General features: G+C 35.0%; 1 protein-coding gene across 2 annotated transcripts in view; it reads left to right on the plus strand.

Moving 5' to 3' along the window:
• The window catches only part of ERCC6L2 (ERCC excision repair 6 like 2), a 139,965-nt gene that overhangs the window by 76,912 nt on the left and 50,530 nt on the right, over window positions 1-12,523 (plus strand). For both annotated transcript variants that reach the window (XM_082657395.1, XM_082657396.1), the window contains exons 12-13: window positions 314-409; window positions 11,198-11,297. In XM_082657395.1, the coding sequence (XP_082513521.1) occupies window positions 314-409; window positions 11,198-11,297 (196 nt within the window). The remainder of the gene's footprint in view (window positions 1-313; window positions 410-11,197; window positions 11,298-12,523) is intronic.

The raw sequence follows: 12,523 nt of genomic DNA on the forward strand, positions 1-12,523 counted from the left end.
TATACTAGCAGTTTTTAAAACTTATGTTAGGAAAATCTTCGAGAATAGTATTTGAGTATCCAAAAAAATGTAAAAACCAGCACAACCTACTTACATGGTCTCTAATGCTCAAATTTCTTAGGGATATTCTAGAGTGGTACAAAAAAAATTGTTCCATAGCTGTTTTACTTGTGGCATATTGTGTTTTAATCACCTTACTTTTATAATGTTAATGTAATATTGTATTGATTTGGTTATAGAAACCTGGCATAATTGAGTTAGAAAGCAAAATTTATTTTTGCTGTTTTAATGTGCTCTTTTCTGTTTACTCCAGGGCTGGTGGACTAGGCCTCAATTTTGTTGGTGCCAATGTGGTGATATTATTTGATCCTACATGGAATCCAGCCAATGATCTTCAAGCAATTGACAGGTACAATGGTGACAAAATTTAAAGTGACCTGCAAATACTTTTAATCTAAAAATGCTCCTGAATTTTTTAGGTTGCTTACAATGTGACTGTCATTAGAAGATAGGGAAGACCTTGTAAAAAAATTTTAAACTTTTATTTAAGATAACCCTGAACTTCTGAATCCAAATGACAGGCTGATAATAGCCATTAATTTTCCATTCATCTCAAAATCCCATTATTGTGACAAGATTAATTTAGAAGAAAGAATAAATCCCCAGTACTGCAGGAAAATAGAAAGGTCACTACTAGTAGATCAGAAGTTTTGAGAAACTCGTGGGAGAATTTTTATGATGAAGGAACCAGCAGAGAAAAGCAACAATCCCAAGTCAACAGGTGAGCACAGAGAAATTCAAGCATGGGTTCAGCAACTTCAGGATTTGGGAGTAGACTAAAGTACATCCTTATGGGAAATTAATTAATGTGCTGACTCTAAAACAAATTCCTTTTCCACACCTTGTACATAAAGAGGGATTAACCTATAACATGTGCTCCTTGATCAAAACTGAAAGAATCATTTCATATATTTTATAAGTAAGTGGGGAATGAGGCTGACAAAAGGTTCTTGCAGTGGATGTTTGGACCAGATCATAAAGCATTGAAACCCAGCTTTCTTATACAGTCCATTTCATCAGTGTCTTATAGTTTTCTGAGTAAAGTTCTTTTACCTCCTTAGTTAAATTTATTTCTGGATATTTTATTCTTTTTGATGTGATTGTGAATGGAATTATGTTCTTAATTTCTCTTTCTAATAGTTCATTGTTAGCATATAGAAATGCAGCAGATTTCTGTTTATTAATTTTGTATCCTGCAGCCTTACCAAATTCATTGATGAGCTCTAGTAGTTTTTTGCTGGCATCATTAGAATTTTCTATGTATAGTGTCATGTCACCTGTAAACACGGACAGTTTTACTTCTTCCTCTCTAATTTGGATACTTTTATTTCTTTTTCTTGCCTAATTGCTGTGGCAAAGACTTCTAATACTATGTTGAATAAAAGTGTCCAGAGTGGGCATTCTTCTCTTGTTCCTGATCTTAGAGAAATGCTCTCAATATTTCACCATTCAGTATGTTGTTAGCTCTGGACTTATCATATATGGCCTTTATTATGTTCAGGTATGTTCCCTCTGTACTCACTTTATTGAGAGTTTTTATCATAAATTGATGTTGAATTTTTTCAAAAGCTTTTTCACATCTATTGAGATGATAATATGATTTTTATTCTTTAATGTGTTAACGTGGTATATCACATTGATTGATTGCAGAGATTGAACCATACTTGTGTCCCTGGGATAAATCTCACTTGATCATGGTGTATGATCCTTTTTTTTTTTTTTTTTACTGTTTTTTTCTCCATTTTCCTTTTTTTTTTTTAATCTTTATTGGAGTATAATTGCTTTACAAGGTTGTGTTACTTTCTGCTCTATAACAAAATGAATCAGCTATACATATACATATATCCCTGTATCCCCTCCCTGTTGCATCTCCCTCCCACCCTCCTTATCCTAACCCTCTAGGTGGTCACAAAGCACTGAGCTGATCTCCCTGTGCTATGCAGCTGCTTCCCACTAGCTGTGTTTTACATTTGGTAGTGTATATATGTCAGTGCCACTCTTTCACTTCTTCCCAGCTTACCCTTCCTCCTCCCCGTGTTCACAATTCCATTCTCTACGTCTGTGTCTTTTTTCATGTTTGCCCCTAGGTTCTTCAGAATCATTTTTTTGTTTTTCAGATTCCATGTATATATGTGTTGGCATACACTATTTGTTTTTCTCTTTCTGACTTACTTCACTCTGTATAACAGACTCTAGATCCATCCACCTCACTACAAATAACTCATTTTTGTTTCATTTTATGGCTGAGTAATATTCCATTGTATATATGGGCCACATCTTCTTTATCCATTCATCTGTCAGTGGACACTTAGGTTGCTTCCATGTCCTGGCAATTGTAAATAGTGCTGCAATGAACATTGGGGTACATGTGTTTTTTGAATTATGGTTTTCTCAGGGTATATGCCCCGTAGTGGGATTGCTGGGTCGTGTGGTAGTTCTACTTTTAGTTTCTTAAGGAACCTCCATACTGTTCTCCACAGTGGCTGTATCAGTTTACATTCCCACCAGTAGTGCAAGAGGGTTCCTTTTTCTCCACACACTCTCCAGCATTTATTGTTGTAGATTTTTTCATGATGGCCATTCTGACCGGTGTGAGGTGATACCTCATTGTAGTTTTGATTTGCATTTCTCTAATGATTAATGATGTTGAGCATCCTTTCATATGTTTGTTGGCAATCTGTATGTCTTTGAAGAAATGTCTATTTAGGTCTTCTGCCCATTTTTGGATTGGGTTCTTGTTTTTTGATATTGGAGCTGCGTGAGCTGCTTGTATATTTTGGAGATTAATCCATTGTCAGCTGCTTCATTTGCAAATGTTTTCCCCCTTTCTGAGGGTTGTCTTTTCATCTTGTTTATGGTTTCTTTTGCTGTGCAAAAGCTTTTCAGTTTCATTAGGTCCCATTTGTTTACGTTTCTTTTTATTTCCACTTCTCTAGGAGGTGGGTAAAAAAGAATCTTGTTGTGATTTATGTCATAGAGTGTTCTGCCTATGTTTTCCTCTAAGAGGTTTATAGTGTCTGGCCTTACATTTAGGTCTTTAATCCATTTTGAGTTTACTTTTCTGTATGGTGTTACGGAGTGTTGTAATTTCATTCTTTTACATGTAGCTGTCCAGTTTTCCCACACCACTTACTGAAGAGGCTGCCTTTTCTCCATTGTATATTCTTGCCTCCTTTATCAAAGATAAGGTTACCATATGTGCATGGGTTTGTCTCTGGGCTTTCTATCCTGTTTCATTGATCTATATTTCTGTTTTTGTGCCAGTATCATACTGTCTTGATTACTTTAGCTTTGTAGTATAGTCTGAAGTCAGGGAGCCTGTTTCCTCCAGCTCCATTTTTCTTTCTCAAGATTGCTTTGGCTGTTTGGGGTCTTTTGTGTTTCCATACAAATTGTGAAAATTTTTGTTCTAGTTCTGTGAAAAATGCCATTGGTAGTTTGATAGGGATTGCATTGAATCTGTAGATTGCTTTGGGGAGTATAGTCATTTTCACAATGTTGATTCTTCCAATCCAAAAACATGGTATATCTCTCCATCTGTTTATATCATCTTTAATTTCTTTCATCAGTGTCTTATAGTTTTCTGTACAGGTCTTTTGTCTCCTTAGGTAGGTTAATTCCTAGATATTTTATTCTTTTTGTTGCAGTGGTAAATGGGAGTGTTTCCTTAATTTCTCTTTCAGATTTTTCGTCATTAGTGTATAGGAATACAAGAGATTTCTGTGCATTAATTTTTTATCCTGCTACTTTACCAAATTCATTGATTAGCTCTAGTAGTTTTCTGGTAGCATCTTTAGGATTCTCTATGTATAGTATCATGTCATCTGCAAACAGTGACAGCTTTACTCCTTCTTTTCCGATTTGGATTCCTTTTATTTCTTTTTCTTCTCTGATTGCCGTGGCTAAAACTTCCAAAACTATGTTGACTAATAGCGGTGAGAGTGGGCAACCTTGTCTTGTTCCTGATCTTGGTGGAAATGGTTTCGGTTTTTCACCATTGAGAATGATGTTGGCTGTGGGTTTGTCATATATGGTCTTTATTATGTTGAGGTAAGTTCCCTCTATGCCTACTTTCTGGAGAGTTTTTATCATAAATCGGTGTTGAATTTTGTCAAAAGCTTTTTCTGCATCTATTGGGATGATCATATGGTCTTTATCCTTCAGTGTGTTAATATGTTGTATCACATTGATTGAGTTTTATACATTGATCAATCCTTGCATTCCTGGGATAAACCCCACTTGATCATGGTGTATGATCCTTTTAATGTGCTGCTGGATTCTGTTTGCTAGTATTTTGTTGAGGATTTTTGCATCTATGTTCATCAGTGATATTGGCCTGTAGTTTTCCTTCCTTGTGACATCTTTGTCTGGTTTTGGTATCAGGGTGATGGTGGCCTTGTAGAATGAGTTTGGGACTGTTCCTCCCTCTGCTATATTTTGGAAGAGTTTGAGAAGGATAGGTGTTAGCTCTTCTTGAAATATTTGATAGAATTCGCCTGTGAAGCTCTCTGTTCCTAGACTTTTTTTTGTTGGAATATTTTTTATCACAGTTTCAATTTCATTGCTTGTGATTGGTGTGTATGATCCTTTTAATGTACTGTTGAATTCAGTTTGCTACGTTTTGTTGAGGATTTTTGCATCTATGTTCATCAGTGATATTAGCCTGTAACTTTCTTTTTTTATGGTATCTTTGTATGGTTTTGGTATCAGGGCAATGCTGGCCTCATAGAATGAACTTGAAAGTGTGCTTTTGCAATTTTTTTGGAATAGTTTGAGAAGGATATTGTTAATTCTTCTCTAAATGTTTGTTGAATTCAACTGTGAAGCTGTCTGGTCCTACACTGTTTTTTGTTGGTAGTTTTGTGATTACTGATCCAATTTTATTACTGGTAATTAGTCTGTTTAAAATTTCTATTTGTTCCTGGTTTAGTCTTGGGAGATTATTCATTTCTAGGAATTTGTTCATTTCTTCTAAGTTGTTTACTTTATTGACATAAAATTGTAGTAATCTTTTATGATCCTTTGTATTTCTATGGTATCAGTTGTAACTGTTTCATTTCTGATTTGATTGATTTAAGTCTTCTCTCTTTTCCTGAAGAATCTGGCTAAAGGTTTATCAACCTTTGTTATCGTTTTGAAGAACCAGCTCTTAGTTTCATTGATCTTTTCTTTTTTTTTTTTTTTTTTTTTTTTGCGGCTTGCAGGCCTCTTACTGTTGTGGCCTCTCCCGTTGCGGAGCGCAGGGTCCAGACGCACAGGCTCAGCGGCCATGGCTCACGCACCCAGCCGCTCCGCAGCATGTGGGATCTTCCCGGACTGGGGCACGAACCTGGGTCCCCTATCGGCAGGCAGACTCTCAACCACTGTGCCACCAGGGAAGCCCTTTTCTTTTTTTTTAAGTCTCTCATTTATTTCTGTTCTGATCTTTATTTCTTTCCTTCATAACTTTCAGTTTTGTTTGTTCTTTTTCTAGTTCCTTTAGGTGTAAGTTTAAGATGTTGATTTGGGTTTTTTCTTGTTTCCTGAGGTAGGCTTGTAATGCTATAAGCCTTGAAACTGCTCTTGCTCAGTCCCACAGATTTTGGATCATTGTGTTTCCATTTTCATTTGTCTCCAGGTATATTTTTATTTCTTCTCTGATTTCTTCAGTGATCCATTGGTTGTTTAGTAGCATATTGTTTAAACTCATGTGTTTGTGTTTTTGCAGGTTTTTTTTTTAAATAGTTGACTTTTAGTCTCATATTGTTATATCAGAAAAGATGATTGATATGATTCCAATCTTAAATTTACTAAGACTTGTTTGTTGCGTAGCATATTGTCTATCCTGGACAGTGTTCCATGTGAACTTGAAAAAAATGTGCATTCTTCTGCTTTTGGATGGAATATTCTATATTTATCTGTTAAGTCCATCTGATAAAATATGTTGTTTAAGGCCAGTGTTTCCTGATTGATTTTCTGTCTGGATGATCTGTCCAGTAATGTCAGTTGGGTGTTAAAGTTCCCTACTATTATTGTATTACTGTCAGTCTATCCCTTTATGTCTGTTAATAATTTGCTTTATGTATTTAGGTCCTCCTATGCTGGGTGCACATCCATTTACAAGTGTTATACCTTCTTCTTGAATTGATCCCTTGATCATTATGTAATGTCTTTCTTTGTCTCTTACTACAGTCTTTGTTTTACAGTCTATTTTTTCTGATATAAGTATTGCCACCCCAGTTTTCTTTTCCTTTCCATTTTTAAGGAATACCTTTTCCCATTGCCTCACTTTCAGTCTGTGTATCTTTAGCTCAAGAGTGAGTCTCTTGTAGGCAGCATATAGATGGGTCTTGTTTTTGTATCCAATCAGCCACGCTGTGTCTTTTGATTGTAGCATCTAGTGTATATATATATATATATATATATATATATTTTTAGTCCATATATTTTTAAAGTAATTAGTGATAGGTATGTTCTCCTTTCCATTTTGTTAATTGTTTGGTGGTTGTTTTTGTAATTATTTTTGTGTCTTTCTTGTCTTCCTTGTGATTTGATGGCTATCTTTAGTGCTATGTTGGCATTCCTTTCTCTTTTTCATATGTGTTTAGATTTTTGGTTTGTGGCTACCAAAAGTTCCTCAAAAGGATAACATAAATTGCTGATCTTTCAAGTTCACATACACTTAAGAACCCTACATATTTACTCTCCTCCCCCGCCGTGTTTGCTGTTTTTGACATCATATTTTACATCTTTTTGATTTATGTAGCCCTCAACTACTTATAATGGATATACACGATTTTACTACTTTTGTCTTTAAACCTTCCTACTAGCTTTATACATGGTTGATTTACTACCGTTACTGTATATTTGCCTTTACCAATGAGATTTTTTTCCTTTCGTAATTTTCATATATCTAGATGTAGCCTTTTCTTTTTCACATAGAAAAGTCCCTGTAACATTTCTTGGAAGCTGGTTTGGTGGTGCAGAACTCTTAGCTTTTGCTTGTCTGTAAAACTTTTGATCTCTCCATCAAATCTATATGAAAGCCTTGCCAAATAGAGTATTCTTGGTTGTAGGTTTTTCCCTTTCATCACTTTAAGTATATCATGCCACTCACTTCTGGCCCTGCAGAGTTTCTCCTGAAAAGTCAGCTGATAGCATTATGGGAGTGCCTTTGTATGTAACTTGTTGCTTTTCCTTTTGCTGCTTTTTAATATTCTCTCTTTATCTTTAATTTTTGCAGTTTTAATTGCAATGTTTCTTGGTGTGCTCCTGTTTAGGTTGATCCTATTTTGTGCTTCATGGACCTGGACGTCTTTCCTTTTCCAGGTTAGGGAAGTTTTCAGCTATTAAGTCTTCAAATATGGTCTCTGCCCCTTTCTCACTCTTCTTCTGGGACCTCTATAATGTGAATGCTAGTATGCTTGATGTAGTCCCAGAAGTCTCAAACTGTCCTCCTTTCTTTTTATTCGTTTTTCTTTTATCTATTCCTTCAGTGATTTCCACTGCTGTGTCTACCAGCTCACTGATCCATTGCTCTGTATCATATGATCAACTGTTAATTCCTTCTAGTGTACTTTTAAAGTTGTATTTCTGCATTTTTTATTATTGAGATATAACTGACATATCATAGTATTTTTTAAGTGAAGTATAGTTGATTTACAGTAATATATTAGTTTTGAGTGTACAGCATAGCAATTCAGTATTTTTACAGATTATACTCCATTGAAAGTTATTACAAGATAATGGCTATAATTCCCTGTGCTATATAATATCTCCTTGTTGCTAATCTATTTTATATACAGTAGTTTCATCTCTTAATCCCATACCTGTATCTCATCCCCATCTGCTTCCCTCTCCCCACTGGTAAGCATGAATTTGTTTTCTATATCTGTAATTCTGTTTTTCTATATACATTCGCTTGTTTTATTTTTTAGGTTTCACATATAAGTGATATCATATAGTATTTTTCTTTATCTGTCTGCCTTAATTCAGTAAGCATAATATTCTCTAAGTCCATCCATGATGCTGCAGTTGGCAGAATTTCATTCTTTTTTTATGGCTGAATAATAATCCATTCTATATATGTACGTCTTCTTTATCCATTTGTATGTTGATGGACACTGGATTGCTTACATATCTTGGCTATTGTAATTAATACTTCTCTGGATATTGGGGTGCATGTATCTTTCAAATTAGTGTTTTCATTTTTTCCAGATATATACACAGAAGTGGAATTGCTGGATTATAGCATAGTTCTATTTTTAGTTGTTTGAGGAACCTCCATACTGTTTTCCATAGTGGCTGTACCAATTTACATTCCCACCAACAGTGTACAAGTGTTCCCTTTTCCCCACATCCTTGCCAACATTTGTTATTTGTGGTCTTTGTGATGATAGCTATTCTAAGAGGTATGAGGTGATAGCTCATTGTCGTTTTGATTTGCATTTCTCTAAAAATTAGCAATGTTGAGCATCTTTTCCTATGCCTGTTAGCTGTGTATATGTCTTCTTAGGAAAATATCTTTTCAGCTTTTCTGCCCCATTTTTTGATTGGATTGTTTGGGTTTTTTGACATTTTTTTTTGATATTGAGTTGTATGAGCTATTTATATTTTTTGGATATTAACCCCTTGATGGTCATATCATTTGCAAATATTTTCTCCCATTCTTTAGGTTGTTGTCTTGTTTTGTCAGTGGTTTCCTTTGCTGTGCAAAAGCTTGTAAGTTTGATTAGGTCCCATTTATTTATTTTTGCTGTTGTTTCTTTTGCCTTAGGAGACTGATCCAAAAACTGTTGCTAAGATTTATGTCAAAGATTGTTCTATGTTCTCTTCTAGGAGTTTTATAGTTTCAATTATTACATTTAGGTCTTTAATCCATTTGGAGTTTATTTTTGTAGTTGGTGAGTAAATGTTCTATTCTCATTGTTTTACATGTGGCTGTCCAGTTTTCCCAGAACCACTTATTGAAGAGACTGTTTTCTCCATTGTATATTCTTGCCTTCTCTGTCATAGATTAGTTGACCATAGGTGCTTGGGTTTATTTCTGGGCTCTCTATTCTGTTCTGTTGATCTATACTAAGGAGAAATGTTAAGGAGAGAGTTTCAATTTCAAATGAAAGGACTCTAATGGTATCTCTAAGTCATAGGAAAATATAAAGTTCTCCAGTACAGGTAAGTACATAAACAAATATCAAAACCAGTATTATTATAATTTTGGCTTATAATTCTTCTCCTTGTTTTCTACAGGATTTAAAAGACAAATGCATAAAACTAATTATAAATCTGCTAATGAATACATGACATAGAAAGATATAATTTATAACATCAATAAGATAAAAGGTGAAAGCAGAGCTGTAAAGGAAATTATTTTAATGCAATTGAAATTAAGTTGGTATCAATTTAAGATAGAATAAATTTGAATCCACACAGTCTGACTTGCAGAGCCTGCACTTTTAACCAGCCTCTTGCCAGTGACAACTGCCCAGGAAAATAGTCAAATGAAAACCACAGAAAAATATCCATTTCTTTTTGTCTTAACAACATTTGTTTTAATTTTGTTCTTTTTCATCTAGGCCATCAAGACTTATTTATCCCAGTGTTCCCTCGAAACACAGTTCACTGTGCTTTGACTTTCAGTGAAAGTTAGTTGACAGTAAAACTAAATGAACAGAATTCCTCTTCCTCTCCTTCCATTTACTCTGACAGGAGGAGCAAAGAAGAGAAATGAAAATACTGACCTCCACACTGTATAACAGTTTCTCGACACTTGTCTTTGCATGATAAAAGACCATTTACATATCCATACTTGATAGACCTAGAAAATGATGAAGCATAGGTCCAGTGTAACATGTTATAAGGTTTTTGTCTGTAAAGATTCAAGAATATGTATTCTGACAGAATCTATCCCATTCAGCAAACAATTGCCTTACACCCAAAAGACATTTCCTTAGATACATATTTTTTTTTTTTAGACCCAAATCCATTGTGGGAGAGAAAGGGATTATGAGTCCCTCTCTATCCAGGCTGCAGGATGGAAGTGAGAATTGCAGTAACTTACCCCTGGCTTTGCTGTGTCACAGGAGCCCCCATTCTTTTCTGGGAATGCAAGATTTTCAGTACCAAGATGTCCTCTAGTAAAAGCCCTTCTCTGTGAGGAGGAATGGGTGAAGGAGGCAGAAGGAGCACCAAATATAACAATACAGTGTGACTTCATAAGGTCAAAATTAAATTTCCCCCAAATTGTAACATTTTCAAGCATGAAGCAGTATGGCTTTGCCCCTGATCCCCCATGACTATAACAGGTATTTAGAAACAGATGACCTCATTCAGAACATCCAATAAAACCTCCACCTGGGAGAAGCTACAGGGACTGGACCTATAGTTAATCAGTGTGGTGAGTCAGGTTAGCGTTTTAATTAGCACTGCAGTCCATATCAAAACACCTGGGGTACTAATCATCTGAGTGATCCAGTCAGACAGACTGCTTGGAAGTCTCTGTGGATGAAGGCTGTAAATCTGCACTTCCATAGGCTTGCCAGTTGACTACTGCTTTACCTCCAAGGTTTTTTTTTAACAGTTTCGTTGAGATATAATTAACATACAATAAACTGCACATATTTAAAGTGTACAGCTGATAAGTTTTGCTGTAGGTATACACCATGAAACCATTACCACAATCAAGAGAGTGAACATATCCATCACCCCCCAAGTTTTCCTTGTGCTACTTTGTAATCCATTCATCTTGCCCCTCCCAGGCCCGCCCCCAAGCAACCACTGATCTGCTTCCTGTCACTGTGGATTAGTTTGCGTTTTTGAGAGTTTTATATAAATGGAATCATTCATAAGCTTAAGACTGCCATGAAAGAAAAATCTGAATTTAGGAAAAGTTTTTACACAGTAGAAGGTGATGTTTATAACAGAAATGAAGTTGATATGTATATTTTTTCTATAATACTTTCCTCCTCAATGACTGACCTTTTTATATGAATTTCTGTTTTTACATTATTATTAAATAATATAGCATATCTAAACATAAGATATTTCTTTTGAAATTAAAATTTTAGCAATATTTCATTTTTATATCCAAAAGTTACCTCCTGAACCCGAAGTTGTTTCACTTGATCTTGGTTGCCTTTTGTTTTTAATGTTTTTACAGAGCATATAGGATTGGGCAATGCAGAGATGTCAAAGTGCTTAGGCTGATATCCTTGGGAACTGTGGAGGAGATCATGTACTTACGACAGGTATACAAGCAGGTAAATATATTTCCCTTTTTCTAATTAAAAGTAAACACTTGTCAGTTTTTAAAAATTAATAATAAATTTGTGTACAAATATGTTTTTTATTTTATTCTAGCTATAATAAGGAATTTAATAAGATTATGAAATATACTGTAGAATACACTTCTATAAAACAGATTAAATCTTAGGTTCATTGAATTTTAGAGCTGAAAGTTTCTTAGAGCAGTACTTCTTTAATGTACACATGAATTACCTAGGGATCTTTAAAATACAGATTCTGATTTAGTAGTTCTGGGTGAAGCGCAAGATTCTGCATTTTTAACAAGCTCCCGGAAGTGCCAACACTACTAGTCTGCAGATCACAATTTGAGTAGCAAGGTCACAGCTCCCCAAACTGTGGGCCAAGATGTAAGTGTATGCCACAGATGGGGTACAGGTGCACCCAGACATCCTACAGCTCTCTGGGCAGCAAGATTATCTAAGCCAGCTTCCAGCCTTGAGTAAACTCCTCTTCGAGTAGATGTTCACATGTTTCCATTATCTATGTGTGCATGAAGAAGACTGGAGAGGAATACCTTAGAGATATCTAATACAAATGTTTCGTGTTGTATATAATGAAACTGGGATCCAGGACACCCCAGTAAATGAAATTATAGGAATAGAACTCAAGTGCACTAACTACTGTGCTGATGCTTTTAATATTCATCTAAAATTGCATTAACTCTTTAATATCCTTAGGGTATCAATTACTACTCCATTTATGCCTCTAAATAAAGTTTAGCTAGTCTGTAACTGCCTGCTTGAGAAGATCTGGAATGAGGTTCAAGTTTAATTATAAATGTTAAATTTGAATTACTCCCTATATATTCAGCTGGAATCTGTTTAAGAGCAAACATCTGCCACATGTGGTGGTAGTTAACCTAAGAATGATCCAGTCTTAAATTTGTGCTATTTTCTTAATTCTAAAAATAGAATTGTGCACAGCAGTGTTTATTTTTCTTAAAGCATTTAGCTCTGTAAGAAACCTTTAATCTTTTTGTTCTTAGGTATAGCACAACTACTTGAAAATTATTTTTTCAGACATTAACTAATCTTGGAAAAAAGTAGGATATTATTTTTTCATGTTAGGAGCAGCTATTTAGAATACTATCTTTGACTTGTCACAAGAGTCTTTCCTCAATCACATAGTAAGTTTTCTTGATCCCATTACTATATGTATTTCCTTTTTGCCTATTCATCTG

This window comes from Grampus griseus, assembly GCF_964374135.1.
Source record: "Grampus griseus genome assembly, chromosome: 6".
Taxonomy (NCBI): Eukaryota; Metazoa; Chordata; class Mammalia; order Artiodactyla; family Delphinidae; genus Grampus; species Grampus griseus.